This window comes from Panthera tigris, chromosome D2 (genome assembly GCF_018350195.1).
Source record: "Panthera tigris isolate Pti1 chromosome D2, P.tigris_Pti1_mat1.1, whole genome shotgun sequence".
NCBI classification, from domain to species: Eukaryota; Metazoa; Chordata; class Mammalia; order Carnivora; family Felidae; genus Panthera; species Panthera tigris.
Window position 1 is genome coordinate 33,637,103 of NC_056670.1, and position 17,802 is coordinate 33,654,904.

Sequence of the window (17,802 nt, forward strand, 5' to 3'; positions counted from 1 at the left end):
ACACCTATGAATATGGTATTGTGGGTGTGGACATGGGTGTGGTATGTAAGCAACCAGAGCTCAGGTCTGGTCTTGAAGTCTGAATAATGAACGTTTAGTACTTGACTTTAATTAGTCTCTGTGCATTGTTAGCCTTAGTTTTTATCTGCCCTCAAGTATCAGAGGAAGAATGAGTTCATTTCTTCAAAGTTTATTGACTGTTACCAGTGGCAGAGCAAATTCCATAAAAGAGAAGGTTCCATACAGAGCAAGTTGGAGAGAAAGGATGCTTGGAGTGGGGACTTGGAGTGAAGACTGGAAAGGCAGATCTCTCCCTCCTTTTCCCCCTCCATTCTCACAAGGATACTGGATTTACAGTGAGGGCATCCTGCTTAACATTCTCTCTCCAAATTAGAACCTGAGAAGAGAAATTTAATTCAAAGTAGAGGAGGAAACACCTCACAGCTCCTCTGTTTCTCCATCCAAGGGGATGCCAATATCCACATTGTAGTCTACTGGCTCCCCAGAGCTCAGCCAGGGAATAGGGGTTCGATTAAAAGAAGGCCTGTTGGAGAGATTCTGGTTGTAAAGGACCAGGGGTTCACTCAGTAGGGGCCCCAGGTCAAACTTGGGCATCTGGAAGGTCATGCGTTTGGAGGCCTTCTCATATCCACCATAAGGCATTGCCGTCCTGAAAAGAGAAGATATTATTTGATTAAAAACCAGAACAAAAGGAACAGCTTTATCAGTGAGATGTTACCCTTTTTTGAGTATGGGGAAGTCTGTGAATTTTAATTTAGGTTGCTTCTGCACTCCTTTTTCTCCCTTAGTGCTCCATTCCCCATTCCTGGTTTGCTTTTTCTCCAGAGCTAATGAAGAGAAAAGGAGTCTAGTGGGGTACTAGATAAAGAGGTTCATGGATGTTGTGACTTAGACACTATAGACCCAAGGGTCTGAGACTACCTTAAAATACAATGTAGACCCCCCCCCCACACACACACACACACAACTCCTACCCCACCTCCAGTGGATAGCACATGGCTTGGTGAGAGGAATTAACATTGCCTGGAGAATTCAGGCTTCTTAGGACCAAATGCAAAAGAATGGTGCTTCCCCATTCTGCTTTCACACAGATCTCCTGTTCACAGTCTAGAGAAGCCCAATTCCAAAAGAATAGATACTTAAGCCTTACTAGAGAATAAGGAAATAGAATCCTCCTACAGGGACAGTAATGGAATCCTAACCTTGAATGAAGGGAACTTCAAGAGTCCTTTAAACATGTAATATATTATTCCCATTTTAGAGCAAGGCAACCAAGGCTCAGAAGTAGGGTGACTGTCCCATGCCCACTCTGCTAATAAGTGGTGAAGTGAACTAAAATTCAAATCTTGCCTCACAGCAAATGTTTCCTCCATCATACTCCACTATTTCTCTGAGTTAGAGTGAAAAAAGCAAAGGCTTTCAATTTGGGTCCCCATATTCCTTCCTTCCCTCCTCAGCCTCCTTCTGAAACATTTGAACCAAAGTCTCCATTCCAACTAAGCACATTGTGCCACACACTGGAATGCATCTGGTTGCTTCCTCATACCCCTTACCTGTTGAAGGACTTATATTTGGGAAGCTCAGCTTTGGCCCCATAGGCCAGCAGGTCGATGCCAAGTTCCACTTTTTGCTGAGGGTCAACCCCCATAGCTCGCTCCCATGGGGAAATATAGGTCTTGAACACAGTGATATGTTTTCCTTCTCCACCTGTCTGGTCTCCTGGCAGCCATGGGAGAGAAAATTGAGTCAATAATAGCAGTTAGCAGCCAGTGGAAGTTAGTCTTACACCTCTGTACTAGGGAAGTTGCTGGGGCCAATCTTGGTAATTGTGCTAGTTTTGTGGAATCCTGACAGCCCAAGGGCAGATCTGTGACTGAAACTGAAAAGCCAGAAAGGTGACAGAAAGATCAAGCTCCTGGGTGAAATAGACACATTTTGGCATTCTCCTGGGGTAAGAGAGTCCATCTAGGTACCTCAGCAGGCCTCCCTTGCTCCCTAAACCCAGTCTAGGCCTCATTCCTGGGGATATCTCTACTCTAAGAACCAGATAACATTACTCTTGCATAAGGATACTTGCCTGTTCCTGTCTCGCCAACCCCTGCTGTTCCAGCAGTTCTTCCTTTGCCATTCTGGCCCCCAGGACCACTTGTACCCCCAGATCCAGACCCAGAGCCCTGATGGTGCTGCTGGTCAGAGCCATACTGTCTGGCAGAGCCACTTCCCCCTGCCTGGCCTCCACTGCTGCCTTTGCTGTAGGAGAATCCCTGACCAGCTGTGCCCAGCTGTCCCCCAACTGTGGGAAGGAACTTTTGGAAGTGATCCTGGAAAGAAAGAACAAAGTAAGGGGAAGGTTATGCAATGGGTATGGGAAATATACAAAGACAAAGGTGGTGTGCATAGCAAGGAGGAGATGATCAGACAAAATGGCCAACCAGAAGACACTGAACCCTCTGAGATCTCCCCTCCAATAGGTGGATAGTGATAGTGGATAGCCTGACAGAGAAGAACTGAACTCTCCTAATGGATAGGACCCCCCCTTGGCTCAGTTCCTCCAGTTACACCTTAAGGTAGGGACAATTCATTCTCCACACTTTCCTTTCCCATCCTTACCAAGGCAAAGAGGACCAAGACTTGCACCCCACTATAATTCGAAAGGATGGGGTTGGGACAGAGAACCCAGGCTTAATTTGAAAAGCTAGAGAGATGTCTGCCTCTTCTTTTTCTTTATCTTGTCTAACAGACAGAACTCTCTTCTTTGTCTTTCTCTTCCTCTCCCTCTCTGCTCTTGGTGCCTGTTGAACCAGGACTTCCTGACCGTGAAACTGTAGCAGGTAGGGGGAAGGGTGACCAAAAGGGCAACCCTGGATTCAGCCCCAAAGCCTAAAAATAACCCCACCAACTCCTTCAGGAGGCTCTCCTAGCCACCCCACCATACACACCCCTATGCTCCAACCAGTGTAACCAGACCCAGCCAGGGAGGAGGGCTTTTGGCCTCCTAAAGTTAGATATGACCGGCTCAGCATTTTTGCTCTGCTCCTACATAAGGGCCAATGACAGAAAGTCCTGCCTCTGGCCCCATGTAGGCATCTATTTCCACTTTCCCCTGGCTGCCCAGTGAAGGTAGAGGGGGAGGAAAGGTAATGGAGAAGATCCCCTCCTTCTCGGCTATAACATCTTGTGCCTGGCACCCTTCCAATCCCTCCTTCTCTTTGGAGAATGATTCTCACTAGAGAATTCTCACTATCTTAGAAGACAGTTTCAATTCCCACATCCAGAGTCCTTAGATCCTATAGATAAAAGAATGGCTCAAGAAGGAGATGTTTATAAAAATTCACTTAACTCATTGTAGGGTTACCAGATTCATCAAATAAAATAGGGCATCAGTTAAATTTGAATCTTAGAGACACAACGAATACTTTTTTACTATAAATACACTTCAAATATTGCATAGGACATATTTACATACAAGAGAGTATTCGTCACATATCTGAAATTAAAATTTAACTGTTATCTTGTATTTTTTAAATTGAACTAAATTAAATTTTTATGTCCCAAATACTTCATGGGACATACTTTACTAAAAAATTATTCATGCATATCTCAACTTTAAAATACAGGACTGGGTGTCCTGTCTTATCTGGCAGCCCTATCTTTAACACTTAGCCATACTGGGAAGGAATTTTCCCCCTGAGGGTGTGTACTCTTCACCCCCACCTCCCCTTCACTGGCTCTAAGATAGAGACTGAGTTTCAGAAGTGGGCTGTAACTCACCCTGGACGTTTAATATATCTGGGGACTTAATAAGCTTATAAATTTGCAGAGAGGGGAGGTTGGTGGTATTTTGGAGATTCAGGGCCCACCAAAAAACTGTCAGAAGAGGCACTAGGCTGTGAGAGTTATAAAGTTCCGAACTCACCATTGAGCTGTCAGAGAAGACATCAGGGTGGTTCTCATAAATAAATTTCTCTACCCTCATCTGCCGCAGTTTGAACATCTTGGAGCCCCTATTAGTGAGCAGCGACAGCTCTTCCAACATCACATCCCTTGGGACACTGATCTTCTTGCCCAGGTTCAGGCCTGAGCTCTCCTGTCGACCTTCCAGGGAGGTGGGGAGGAAGAGACAAGGAGAAAAGTAAGGTTTTCTAGGTTCAGAATACAGATGCCAACCACAACTAAGTGTGTGTGTCTCCTGCAGAGATCCCAGAGGTAAGCAGATACTGTCTGATGAAGTTCTATGTAGTTTGTGAGAAATTTTTATTTCCTGGGTTTGGAGTTGGAGACAATGCACAGGAACTGGGGTGCAAAGTGGAATCAGTATACCAGAGTGGAGAGAGTAAATAAGGCAGAAGGGGCAGAGGCATGAGGTGCAGGGCAAAAAGACTAAAGGAACATCATAGATGGAGACCAATGGGGAGACTGTAGCCTGGGGGAAAGCCCAAAGGCCAACACTGTGTGGAGTTGACCACATCTAAATACAGATTTCTGTCTTAACTACTTTCCTTTCTCTTCCCCTCAGTGAACCCTGGCTGCAGACAGACTTTGGGCATTGGGAGAGCTCTTCATATGCATATACTCCTACCACCCCCCAGGAAAAAAAAAAAAGTCTAAGTATTTTTCCATTTTATGTGTTTCCACAGGTTCCCTAGCACTGGAGGGGTGGAGGGAGGGGAAGTAAGGAAATTAACCATTTACTGAGACTTTACTCTGTGCCAGTCTCCATCATATATATTTTTTTCCTCAAACATACCTCACTGACCTGTGAGTCCTGTTGTCCTGGACCTGCATTGGGTGATATGGCAAGGATATTATTGTCTCAGATTACAAGGTGAAAAGGGTGGAAGGGTGTGTGATCAGTGTTGAATCCTTTCTCCACCTTTCTCCCTGCCCCCCGCCCCCGAATTTCTCTTGTCTCTTCATATCTCTTCACGTTATTTAACTTTATGATTTTTCTGGGACTTCTGAGGCTGAGATGCTCTTAACAAGAAGTCCCTACACTAGGTAGGTGCAAATATGCCATACCTCCAGTTAGTTCCATGATCAGCTTACTGGATTTCCTCTTCTTGTTTGGGGCTGGGGTTCCTGAGAGTGGCATTGTGGAGGCAGATTCAGCCTGAATAGGGTGAGAAGGGGGAGTTGGAGCATGGACAGGGACTGGAAGGTATCTGCAGTAAGGTAGTACTTCTTAACTTGGGGTTAAGGGCTTCAGGTTAAGGGTGTGTGTGTGCATATATATATATATATATATATATATATATATATATAATATATACATATATAATAAACGTATATTTTTCCCTAAAAAGGGGGAAAAAACAATGGGTGAAAACCCATTGTTCTAGGGCTTCTCCTTTCTTGGAGGTGAGGAAGAAAGTATAGATGCACCCTCTGCCCCTACCTTCTATAAACCTCCTTTCTACTGTTAAAATAGAGCTGGTGCAGGGATTAGGAACACGGTATGTGTTGGGGGCAGTGAGTAAAACAAACAAATAACACACAGGCTGGGCACTGCACCCAGGTTTCATTGGCTTGGCATGACTTCAAGTTTTTATTTTCATGGGGATCTCAGATTGGGGCTGTCATTCCCAACTCTGGGTCTTTCCTCAGTCTTCCTCAAGCCCTGGCAGGGGCGCAGAGGGCAGTGGCACAGAAAAATATTCTGCCAGGGTCAAGGAGATTCGGCCCAAAACATTCTCCATAGGAAGGAGAGGTTGTTGCTCCTCTATTGGGCCAGCTGGAGTGTGGCCTGGGAGGTCACAGCAGTGATCCTTGCTCCCTTTCAGTAGCTCCCGCCCAGACCCCAGAGCTGGGGTGGAGAGGAAGGCCGGGGGCATTTGAACCTTGATGCACATCAATTCAGCAATATCATAGCGGTAGGGAATTGAGGGGGGATAGGAACATAATAATAGAATCTGGCAGTGGAGGGGGACAAGCTGGGAAAAGATGCAGACTCCAGCCCTTCCTTAACAGAAGTTGGCACTCAGCAAAACACTGTCTTTCTGCTGAGTCCTATTTCACAACACATCTGCATTTCTACTAACTTAATGGGGTATGCTGAGACAAGACCCCCGGAACTGATAAATGGGCATTTACTATACTTTTTTCAGCCCTAACTAGGTTCTTTTTCCCACCCAGCCTCTCAGATCCCCTTCTTATTACTCCAGTGCCTCCTTCAACATCTCCATTTCCCCCACCCTCCTAAGCCCCTCTTCTTCCAACTCTGTGGCTCCCCTGAACTGGACAGCTGAGAGCAGAGCATAGGCAGGGGAGGGAGACAAGTCTCCCAGGATCAAGGGTCACTCTTGCAGACACAGACACAGCAGTCAACAGAGTGGGCTCCAGCCCCTCTGGCGATAGAGCTGGAACTTACCGGCTGCAGAGGTGGTGGTCAGCTCTCCTGGGGGTCCAGCAGCTTTGGAGGACTGAGCTGCTGTGACTGGATAACCCGAGCTGGGCAGGCGTGGGGGCAGCACTGGCAGTGGGGGAGGGAGGGTAGTTATTAATAGAGATGATGAGTACAAGCAGCTCAAATGGCACTGGGGGTACTGAGACCCTGGAACCAAGATCCCGCCCTCCTTGCCCAGAGGCTCAGGAAGGAGAGGAAAAGCCTTTGGGATTCTCCCACTAAGCTGTCTGAGCCAGGGATCAGTCTGCCCAGAGACTCCCCTTTCTTGGCATCTAGAGTCTGAGATCCAAAGAAGCATTCAGGGAAAAATTGAAAACTGTGAGGGAAAGAGGAAGCAAACAGAAAACCGTGGACAAGAATTTGGAGAGCAAGAATTTGGAGAACATGTCTGGAGAGTCACTCAGAACCAATCCAGGCTGGAGCTGGAGGGACTATATGGGTACATTTTGGGAGTGGGAGGGCTTAAGGGGCTATGTTTGGAGAAAGGAAATCTGTTCAGAATGTTTTAAAAGTTCCTCGATGAGTTGATCTTTTCTCTGGGAAAGCTAGATCTTGGCAGGACAAGGGACCAAATTAACCAAATCCAGTGCTTCCTATGCTGTCAGAGATGAGGTGGGGAAGACTTGACCAATTTCTCCCTTTTCGTCCCCATTTGCTGTTGGGGTGCTCAGTTCAGCCTGTTTTGCAGGATAAATGTTGGTGTCTGAGATGAACAGGTAGGCTTCTAACCTGCCAGGTCCTTACTCTCTAGGGTTTCCACTTGGGATTTTCCTCAAAAGGAGCACACACCCAATAGGATCTAGATTGTCCCATTCATACTATTCCAGAGGAGCCCTTGGGCAAGGGTATAAGTTTGAGATCTTCCTTAAAAGAATCCTGTCGGGGCGCCTGGGTGGCTCAGTCGGTTGAGCGTCCGACTTCGGCTCAGGTCACGATCTCGCGGTCTGTGAGTTCGAGCCCCGCGTCAGGCTCTGGGCTGATGGCTCAGAGCCTGGAGCCTGCTTCCGATTCTGTGTCTCCCTCTCTCTCTGCCCCTCCCCCGTTCATGCTCTGTCTCTCTCTGTCTCAAAAATAAATAAATGTTAAAAAAAAAATTTTTTTTTTAAATAAATAAAATAAAAAAAAAGAATCCTGTCATTTGCCCAGTCCCTTCCTCAGTAGCTGCATGAACATCCTACATCCTCTTCCACCTCCTGCTCAGATTCTGGAACCAGCTGCTGCTGCACGCTGCACCTCTGTTGCAGCCACCACCATCCTATTGTGGCTGCTTTAGTAAGTGACTTTCCAGCTTCTGGAATGCCCTTCTGTCACTCTGTGAGTTCTCCACTCTTCCTGATCTTGTCTTTTCCCGTCCTGAACTTTTCAGGCTCAGCCTAGGGGCTGAAAGATCATCCTACTCCCCTCTAGTTGGCCTCTGCCCAGACCAGTTTAACATCCAGATCTCTCTCATCTTTTGTCCTCCTTCTCCATGCCCTCCCAACCCAAAGAAGCAATTAGAAGAAAAAACATGAACGGCAAACTTGTGATTTTGTCATCACCACCATCCTACTCTCAAAAACAAACAACAACAACAACAACAAAAAAAAAAAACCCAAAATTTTTGTCTGCTATGATTGAGTACCTAGAACTACCAGGTGGATGAAGACAAAATTCAACCTATGCTCACTGGGCCCTTCCTTTGGAATTCTAAGACTGTACTTGGGAGCATCAGGGTCCTGGGCCTGGTTATTTGCACAAATATGCCCCCTGCTGGAGTAATGGCACTTACCTTCTCAGAAGTCCTTAATTTCTAGCCTACCTCTAGTGCCTTCTGCTATATATGAAACTCAATCCACACTGATCCACCCTCTCTTCTTCCTTTTCCCATCCCATCTTCACCTCCAGGCATTGCTTTCCCATGGAAATATCATCGTTTCCTCCAGAGAGGTAGGACATGATGGCAAAAGCTCGGAGGGACTTTCCACTCCTCTTGGTTCTGAAATTGTGGCCTTGATTGGGAAGTATGGAGCAGGAGATGGAAAAGGGGAGTATCTGGATGGAGAATGCAGGCAGTGAGAACCAAGGGGAATGGTGGAGGTGGCTAAATTGGAGTGGGACAGAACTGGTTAAAGAAGAGCAAAAGACTAGGGGGTGAAGGGTAAAGGATGAAAAATAGGGCAGGAATGGAGAAAGAGATCAGGAATCAGGAGATCAGGGTTAGAAAAGATGGAAGAGAATTAGGATTTAGGAATAAAACCAGAAGAGATGACAGCAACAGAAGATTTGGAGCTTAAGTTTATTCTTGTGCACAAACCAAAGTACTGTGACTCACACCCAATATGCAAAGGAAGCGATCAATCCAGATCAAGCAGCAAACGTGATTGACTGGTGGTGGTCGTGGTGAAAAGGGAGTCCATACCCATCTAGGATCAGAGATCAGGACCAGAAGCTGGAAAGGAACAAAAGCTAGGGTTCGGGGGATGGGGTAGCACTGAAAAGAGGTTTTGGCTCTGGGTATTTCCTTGCCCTTTCCCAGGTCATCATGACAAGTTGCAGAAGGCAGAAGGCCAGACTCAAAGGAAGTAGCACAGACACCACGTATTCCTCCAACACTCAGTACACACTCTCACATCCCCCTACCATCATCCATCTTCACTCTGACAAATGCATTCTTCTCTCTCAAATTTTTCCCCAATCCCCCTCTTGTACACAGTGAGTTTCTTGAAACCCACCTCTACTGTCTCTCTTTCCCTCCCCATGCTCCTCTCTGTGGCTCAATTAATTTCATTCATTCTGCTCTGCTCCTGGTTTCTGCGTCACTTCTCACACCATGGCACTTTTCTCCCTCCTTTCTGTCTTAGGTGCATGAGGCAATGAAGCCAATGATTTTTTTTCATTCTCAGAAGAAATTCTTTGTCTTTCTTTTCCACTTCCTGGATCCTTATAGCTTAGTATGGGTCTCTTAAGTTGCTCTTAAATCCTGATGAATAGAATTCGGTTTTTTTTTTTCAAGTTTTTTATTTATTTAAGTAATCTCTACACCCAATGTGGGGCTCAAACTCATGACTCTGAGATCAAGAGTTGCTTGCTACTCCAACTGAGCCAGCCAGGCACCCCCTGATGAATAGAATTCTTAATTCTATTCCTGGTCTAGCTGGTATAACTCAGCCCTTACAAACTGCTCTGGCCCTTCAAGTCTTCTCATAATCTGTGAGTTTCACAAGATGCTGTACCCCTGCTACAGACACTGATCTTTGAGTCCAGTCCATCTTTCTCCCCACTATCTGGCTATCTGACCATTCTTTCATCAATACAGGGGGAAGACCCAGATTTGGTCTTTATTTAGACCTCTCCTCTTACTCTTGCCTCAGACATAAGAACACATCTGTGCTCACACACATTTGCACATACACAAATGTACATATACATGCCTAGATATATGCCAGCCAAGCTTGGAAAATGAGGGGGAGGAGTAGAGAGCGATTTAGTGCAGGGATCAATTTAGTCCTTTTGAAGCCTGCCTGATGGTAAGCTTGCTTGAGGTCTCACTGGTAACTTCTCTGTGTGCTTCTCATTGAATGTTAAAATGAGGCTCACAGAGAAAAGCACAAATGTAGAGAAAGAGAGACCAGTGGAGGAGTGTGGGTCGAGAGACTGAGATAAAGACAAAGACCCACAAAAGGAGCTACAGAGACAAAGGGAAGCACAGATAACAAAGCAGAGATAGTAGGTTGGAAAGCAGCAGGGAGGTTGGGAGCCAGGAGGATGGGATACCAACTCCAAAACTATCTCTGGCAGGAGGGAATTTAGCCTCCGGATGCCTGAGAGAGGGCATGGGATAGGTTGGAGAAGCAACTTTATGAACAGGATGTTCCACCTCTCCTTGGTCCTGGGAGCTGTACCCCACTCAGTGGTGGCCTGCCCCTGGCCTCCACACATGAGCCTGCAATCCAGTTCTGGTGGCTGAGAACCGAGGCCTGGCTACCTGGAAGCCACAGGAGCTAGGGGAAGTTCCAAGACCCCTGGGAGACTCTGGAGGAGGGCCTGGGCTAAGAACAGGGGCTGAGGCCAGCTCTGACCTCCAGATGGGCTCATCCAATGTAGTGGCTGCTCGTGGGGCAAGAACAGTGGGGGCCAGGGGTTCTGCAGTGGGCTGGGGTGCTGGAGTGGAAAATCGGCGGATCTCCTGGACTCGGGCAGTTTTGGGGGGCCCTGAAGAGGCGGGGCCAGGAGTCTGGGGAACCTCATCAAAACAGAACATGGCAGTTTTAAGTTGGTAGGGCTGGTGCCGCATGAAATCCAGAGCCTTGATACCCTGCTTAGGGGTTGCCCGAGGACCCTGGGATTGGGCCTTACTAGGGAGAGTTCGAGCACCCTGGGGGAAAAAGGGTGATAGCAGTGGGTTGTAAGCAATAGGAGGTGGGGCACGGATGTTGGGTGAATATTTCCAGGAAGAGGGCAGTGATGGTGTAGGGGAAGGGCTTCTGGGCCTAGGGCCAGGGCTAAAGCCAGGACTAGGTGTAGCTTCTACCACATACCTGTCTGCTCGGCTCTGCCGCTTGGCAAACAGCTCCCCACCCCTGCCCTGAAGCCTTGCTGGTTCAGGGATTCCAGCCGAATGGGCTGACCCATTCACTAGCCCATCAAGGAACCCACGAGAAGGGGGCTTAGGAGCCACTGGAGGTGGAGTCTTAGGAGTCATTGGGGGCGGCGTCTTGGCAGCCATTGGAGGAGCGGTTTTAGGCGTCACGTGAGACAGAGCCTTGTAACTCCTGCCCCCTGGTGGCTGCATGAAATTGCAGGCTTCAGCTCCAAGGCTCAGAGCATCTTCCTCTGGACCAGATTCCGCTCCCCCGGCTCGGGGTTTTTCATCCAGGTTCTGCACCAACGACAAGAGCTCGGGGTTGGGCGAGTTCTTCGTCTCCTCGTTTCCCGACCGGAACATCTGCTTCCGGGTCCCCCGTCGCCGGGCCTCCTGGAGGATGCCAGTGCGGGCAGCTGGCACGGAAATGCGCTGCTCCCGAGCGCTGGGTGGCTCAGGCGCCCCGGGGCCTGGGGCGGGAGCCTCTGGACGCGCAGCTGGTCTCAGAGGTCCCGATAGGAAGATAGAAGCGGTGGAGGTCATGGCAGCGGCACTAGGGGGAGCGGGGGGCTCCGAGGCTCCGCTTGGCGTTACGGGACGGTTGGGGGCTGGGATGTACAGGGAACTTGTAGCTGTCACGGGGCCTGAGGTGCGTGGAGTGCTGGGGGAACCGGAGGCCGGCACGTGGCTGGGCAGAGGGGTGGGCCCCTGAGAGGACAGGAAGGGCGGTGCGACGGGGCTGAGACCTCCCAGGCTTTCATTCACCCTCTTGGGGGCTAGGGGTCGAAAAATAACCGAGGTGGTACCTGGCCGCTGCCCTTGTAAGCCTGGAGTAAAGGGCCTAGCTGACCGGTTAAAGATGTTTGGAGCCGGGGTTGGAGCTCCACTGCCTGGGAAGAAGGGGGTGGGGCTGGCTACAGGGGCTGGGGAAGGACTGGATGCGAGTATAGCTGCTTCCGGAGGAGCACTCTGGGCCCGAGGTGGTGATTGCAGGCCCTGCCCATTGAGCACGGCTGCTGGACCATCCCGTGCCAGCTCCTGGGTGCTGGAGGCTGTGCGCTGGCGCTGCTGTTCAAAGAGCTGGACCCCTCTGCCGGAGGCCTCACTCAGCTGCCCTCCCAGCCCCCGGCCCTGGCCCTCTCCTGCAGCTGAGCCTGGCCTGGCCAGCTCCATGTCCAGATAGGGGCTGTCCCAGTCGCACTGGTTGGTGAGGCTGCGGGCGTCGGAGAAGGCCTCTTCGTCCAGCTCCGACTCGCTGGTTGGAGGAACCCCGTCTTCTTCCTCAGCACCTGTCCCAGCCGCAGCCCCAAAGCTCACTAGGGTGTACTTCTTGGCTCTCTGCCGTCGTTTCTTAAACATAAGCACCCCCTTGGAGTGGGGGTTGGGGGCTGCAGTTAGAAGGGATGCGATCGTGCGGCATTTGGTCTTAGCCTCCTTCACACTCTTCTCTTGGAGGCTCTCTGCCCGTTGGAGTTCTGAGGAAGCCAGGAGGGAAAATGGTCAGTGAAAGTCTTCTAGTCCTATTCCCCACACCCCAGCCAGTTTCCTCAGCCCTCCCACCTACTCTCTTTTCACTGGCCTGATCTACAATGTCTTTTGTCTGTGGCAAAGTCCTCTGACTTGGGGGCAGAGTGGTAGGTGAAAGGTGAAACCAAGGACAGTTGAAGGGAAGGCAGATTCTGGTTGGCTGTCCTCACACCGCTCTGACCACATCTCTCCTATCCTCTCTCCCCTCTACTCTGCTTCTATTTTCCTGGAGATGAGCTCTTACCCACCCCCCCACCCCCACATTCTTCCCCTGCCTCCCACCATTCCTGGCTGGCAATGGAGGTGAGGGACAGTCACTTCCCATGGCAGCCAGGGAGATGAGGCAGGTCCCAGGAAGAGACAAAATGAGAAGGGACACTTCCTTCTACTACAGAGACCATGTTAGGGGGCTTCTCAGAAACTTAGGGACTTATCTCCTCTTCTTACCCCTACCCCTATGGTAGGGACACAAAGGACCCTTAGGAACAAGGATCTTCATTCACATTTCCACCTCCATTATGTAGTCCACATCATACACATTCATAGAAATAACCACCACACATTTCAGCAAGAATGTGGGTCTAGTGAAGGCCAGCTATGGGCATATTTTCTCATATGTACTCTTCTCTCTCATTCGTATATACCCCAGCTTATGTATACCCTAGTTCACATAAACATATGTAAATACACATGAACCCACACAAAAGCACAGTCACTGAAATACATTCACATGCATGCATATTCCTTCTTCACAGAGCTCCCCCTGCAGAGATCCTGTTACTAGTAGTTTGGACAAAATTTTAGAGCTGATATTGGCCTTCCAACCACCAGGGCACTATTCTGTGCCTCACACCCCTGATACTCACAGCCAGGGAAAGCCTCACATCTGAGATGCAGGAAAAGCCAGAGTGCTGCTCACCAAGGCAACCCTCCAAATCTTTAGGATACCTCGAGGTCATCCGCTAAATATATCCTCCCCCCACCACCACCACCCAACTGTGGTGGGAGTGGGCTGGGCTTCTTTGGGGGTCAGCCTTGTAGGTAGAGAGCTCAGGCAGTCACTAAGAGGCAGGCACACAAGGACTATGTACTAAGGGCAACCTGGGCAGGGCTTCCTATGCCATGTGGGGCCCAGGAGGTGGGGCCAGGAAATGGGAGAGGATGCCCTGCTGCTACGACCCTGCCTTGGACACAGATACACTCTGATCCATGATCCCCAGTTCCTCCTGAAAAATTCTTGAAATTCCATCCGCTTTCCACTCAAGATACCAAGCTTCTTTCTAATTAGGGCTTTCATTCCACCCATCCCAACGTTTATACCACAGAATAGCACTGTGCATGAGAGATAGGCACTGGAACCAGAGTTCAGTTCAGGTTTTTGGTTCTTGGGAGAGTTACTTCATTTCACTGAAGTTCAGTTTCCTCATCTGTAAATGAGCATGATAATGGCTATCTCATAGGATTGCTATGAGGATTAAGTGAGATAGTGTAGGTAAATTTAGCATTTAATGGCAGCCCTAAGGCCCACTGTGAGTAACCATTACTATTAAAGCCTTCTTGACACCAGCTACACATGTATACAGACACTTTTGTGTTCACACATATATCCTCCCATGGACTCCCATATACATGCCTTCATGTATTTATAGATTACTCATACTTCTTTCTTTCACACACATTCCCTCCCCATGAGTTTTCTAAAGCTCATGTGGTCACAAACCCCTTTGACATGTAGCCATAGCATCAGCCCATTCTGAGAAAGGGGCAGTGAAACTCTCCTGAGAAGAGAAGAAAGAAGTCAAAAAGGAGGAAGGAATAAGGAATAAGACCTTTCCCAAAGACACCCCTTCCTAAGCTGTTGATGTATTCCCTTCCAGTCTAGATCCCAGAACTCTCTTGGCTATGGGAGGGTAGTACCTGCGTAGAATGGGTCCTGGAGCTCAGGAGTTGGGTCTGGGGCTTTGTTGTAGCTGGCTTGGCTGAAGGGCTCTTGGCTGATGGGCTCAAAGTTCTCCATGCTGAGAAATGCAGTGTTGGCTGGAGCAGGACCAGCTTGAGCCACCCCCCACGCCTTTTAAAGCCCCTTTGTCTTGTCCCTAGAGCTGGCAGCTGAATGAGCTCACTGTGCTATTTTTTGAGCCTGGCCCCCTCCCTCCCTTCTCTCTGCTGCCCCACAAGCCCCGGTGTGATGGACATGGACACCTGCCTACCCTTCCCCCAACCCCACCCCACTGGACAATGAGGTCTGCTTGGCTAAAAATATCTTGAGCCACTAACTGCAGTCTAACCCAGCATGATAGGAAGGGAGGGGTGCTAAAATGAGAATTGGGGATAAGCATGGGATCCTGGGCATGCATCTGGAATTTCTTTGTGGGATATTGGACATTCTCAGGGATGTCAGTCTCTATTTTATCAATGTCCTTAGCCTCTGTCCCAGACTGAGGCACACAAAGTTCTATGGACCAGGAATCAGAACGGTAGAGGGAAGAAATGAGAGATGAGAACTAGAGGGGTAATCCTAGATTTTCAAGGTGACAACAAAGGTCTCTGGGGTAGAGGCACGGGACAGGGAAAAAGCTCACCCTTAGACCTTGTTCTGTAGCTCACATCAAAAATAGCAAAGAGCTTGAGATAAGTGGAACAGGCTTTTTCTGCCCAGGCCCACATTCTTGCCTGAGATAAGGAGTCGAAGATCCCTCCCTCTGCCACTTCCTAGGGATCTCATGACTATCCCATAGTCTCCCAGTCCCAGGAATCCTAACTGAATTTACAAATGTCAAAGGTGGCTCTGATGTTATGCCTGGAGTTAACACTGAAAAGCTCCTGCCCTGCTTCCAGATACTCCCCTGCATCATGTCTTCACTCTGCCCTCACCCTGTCTGCCTGACACTTAGCAAAATCATAGCAACAACAACAACAACAACAACAACAAGCAAACCCTTTGTTGATTTCATGTCCCTTTCCAGCTTCCCTACTTTGTTCCTGGGTTGGGTTGAACCACCTGCACATTTTGCCACACTGGTTCGAACAGTAAAAATAATGGGGACTATGAGAATAATTATTTTTCCCTCCTACTCATCACTCTTCTCCACTTGTCCCCAAGCCTATATCCAAAAGAAGCATAAAGCATGGTTACGGAGGGGTAGATTTAGGGTTCAGATTGAAGGATTCTGGCTAGGGAAAAAGGGTTCAGGCACTCACTGGCTTGCTTGGCCTTCTGGGTGTAGGTGGTAGTGAGGTCTTCTGCCACTGGGTGGGGAACAGGCCCCACCATAGGGATAAGATGAGGGCCAGGCCTGAGGGGGCCGTGGGGCAACAGCAGGGCCTCAGCTGGGGGTGGCTGAAGGGCTGCCCCATCCTCCCAAGATGGGGAGCTCACACGGCTGTCACCATGACTGGGAGGGCCAGCTACGGCAGGCGCTGGCTCTGCAGGGCTGTCAGATAGGTAGACCTCATCAGGTAGGGCTCCTGGAGGGGAGGGCCTTGTGGGGCCTCTGCGGCGGGGTCGGCGGGGTTTCTCCTGGGTGGCAGGTCCATCAGCATCACTGTCTGTCTCTCCGTAGTAAGCCTCACTGTCAGGGGGTGAGAGGAGGCTCCCAGGTTGAAGAGGCTGGGGAACTGGAGCGCCAGGAGGCTCAGGACTCAGTGGAGATAAGGGTGACAACACTTGAAGCTCACCCGGGGATGGAGACCGCACAGGCCCCTCATCCTCTACCCTGGATGGAAAGAGGACAGTACTTAAGAACTGGGCTGGATAACTGACAGCTAGAGAGATCTAGAGGGGATGGGAGAAGGAAGGAAAGGAGGAGAGAGGTGACTGGCCTATAGGTTGAACGAGTGGGCTGGGAAGAGTGGGGATATGAAGACAAACTGGGAGGCATATGTGCTTGAAGGGCTGTAAGTGGACAGGGGCTTAGAGGGAGATGTGATGACGAGGAGACAGGCAAGGGGTTGAAGTAGGCCTACACACTCAAATACCTGCTCGACACCCCCATCCCTTAATTGCAGATACACTGGAGCCCTCTGGGAGGCATATACAAACATTTATACTCCAGCCCAGACTTACAAGAAGTGGGTACTTAATAGTAGCTGAAGCCAGGGCAGTGAGACACAAAGCTGGGATAGACATTGGAAACCCTGGACTAGGGGGATGAGGGTGGGCTGAGATGAGAGGGTTCCATACCGCCGCACAGTGAGAACAAGCTGATTCCCTGAGGCATCAATGAGGCTCATTGCACTGGCATGAGAGAGGCTGGTACAGGAGACCCCATTGATGGCCAAAAGCTGGTCCCTCTCTCGGAGTCCTGCTCTGCCAGCCTGGCTCCGTCTTCGGATCTGAGAAGGTGTTGGGAGGAGAGATAGCAGATGAGGGAGGGCTCCAAGTGGGAATAGAATGAAAGGAATCAGGATAGGAAGGACCTATGTGTGGAGGGGATATATTTTGCAGGGTAAGAAATGGGAGGGGTATGGAGCTATAGTTGAGGAAGCCTATCAAGAGGGAAGAAGGTGCAGACTGGAGGGAGTAATACATCATATTACTCCATCAAAGAGGCTGGGGGCAAACTACAGAGGGGAGGTACTGGGAATGGCAGTTGTATCACCTAAAGATTTCCCTCCAAGGGCAATATCTTTACTAGCCAGTAGTTCTCTTCTAGGCCTTGGAATCTCAGGGGCCATTACCTACACGATCAAGATTTTAGAACAGTGTTCCAGATTGGAGGGAGTCCAGCAGATTCTGGGAGAATGTGGTTGTGTATATGTGTGCCATGCGTGCACACACATGTACATATGTGAAAATAATAATACTAGTAATAATGGCTATCATTTATTGAGTGCTTGCTAAATGTTAGGTATGGTGCCAAGCACTCCACATGTGTTATTGCATTTAATCCTTAGAATGAAGTAGGTACCGTTATTACCCACATTTTATGGTTGAGAAAACTAAGCCTGTGAGGTGAAACCAAACAGATAACAGCTTCATCTGACAGGCCAGATCATGCCATAATCCTCCTAGCACCTAAAAAGTCTTGCATAGGGAGAGAAAGGGTCTGGTGAAGGGAAAGAGGGGCAGCGAGGGCCTGGGCAGGGCAGGGTAGGGCAGGGCAGGGCAGGGTAGGGCAGGGCAGGGCAGGGCAGGGTAGGGTAGGGCTGGGTAAGACAGCCTCAGCTCGTCACATATCAATTTAAAGAAAAATTAGAACCTTCCCTATATTCCTGGAATTTGGAGTAGAGGCACAGACTCAGGAGAGCAAAGACTGGATGGTCAGAACAGGACCTCTGCTACTATGGT

General features: G+C 49.3%; 2 protein-coding genes across 4 annotated transcripts in view; both read right to left on the minus strand.

Moving 5' to 3' along the window:
* Positions 1 to 174: 174 nt before the first annotated feature.
* Positions 175 to 5,119, minus strand: MYOZ1 (myozenin 1). The gene is made up of 5 exons (XM_007095678.3): positions 5,041 to 5,119; positions 3,938 to 4,116; positions 2,099 to 2,342; positions 1,575 to 1,740; positions 175 to 670 (listed from the first exon to the last, which is right to left on the minus strand). Exons 1-5 carry the CDS (start codon positions 5,111 to 5,113, stop codon positions 439 to 441), a joined length of 894 nt encoding a protein of 297 aa, XP_007095740.2. The 5' UTR covers positions 5,114 to 5,119; the 3' UTR covers positions 175 to 438.
* Positions 5,120 to 9,451: 4,332 nt separating this feature from the next.
* SYNPO2L (synaptopodin 2 like) overlaps positions 9,452 to 17,802 on the minus strand; it is a 40,968-nt gene continuing 32,617 nt past the window's right edge. For all 3 annotated transcript variants that reach the window (XM_042960042.1, XM_042960043.1, XM_007095676.3), the window contains 3 exons: positions 16,696 to 16,847; positions 15,714 to 16,228; positions 9,452 to 12,460 (listed from right to left, as the gene is read on the minus strand). In XM_042960042.1, the coding sequence (XP_042815976.1) occupies positions 10,311 to 12,460; positions 15,714 to 16,228; positions 16,696 to 16,847 (2,817 nt within the window). In that variant the 3' untranslated portion in view covers positions 9,452 to 10,310. The remainder of the gene's footprint in view (positions 12,461 to 15,713; positions 16,229 to 16,695; positions 16,848 to 17,802) is intronic.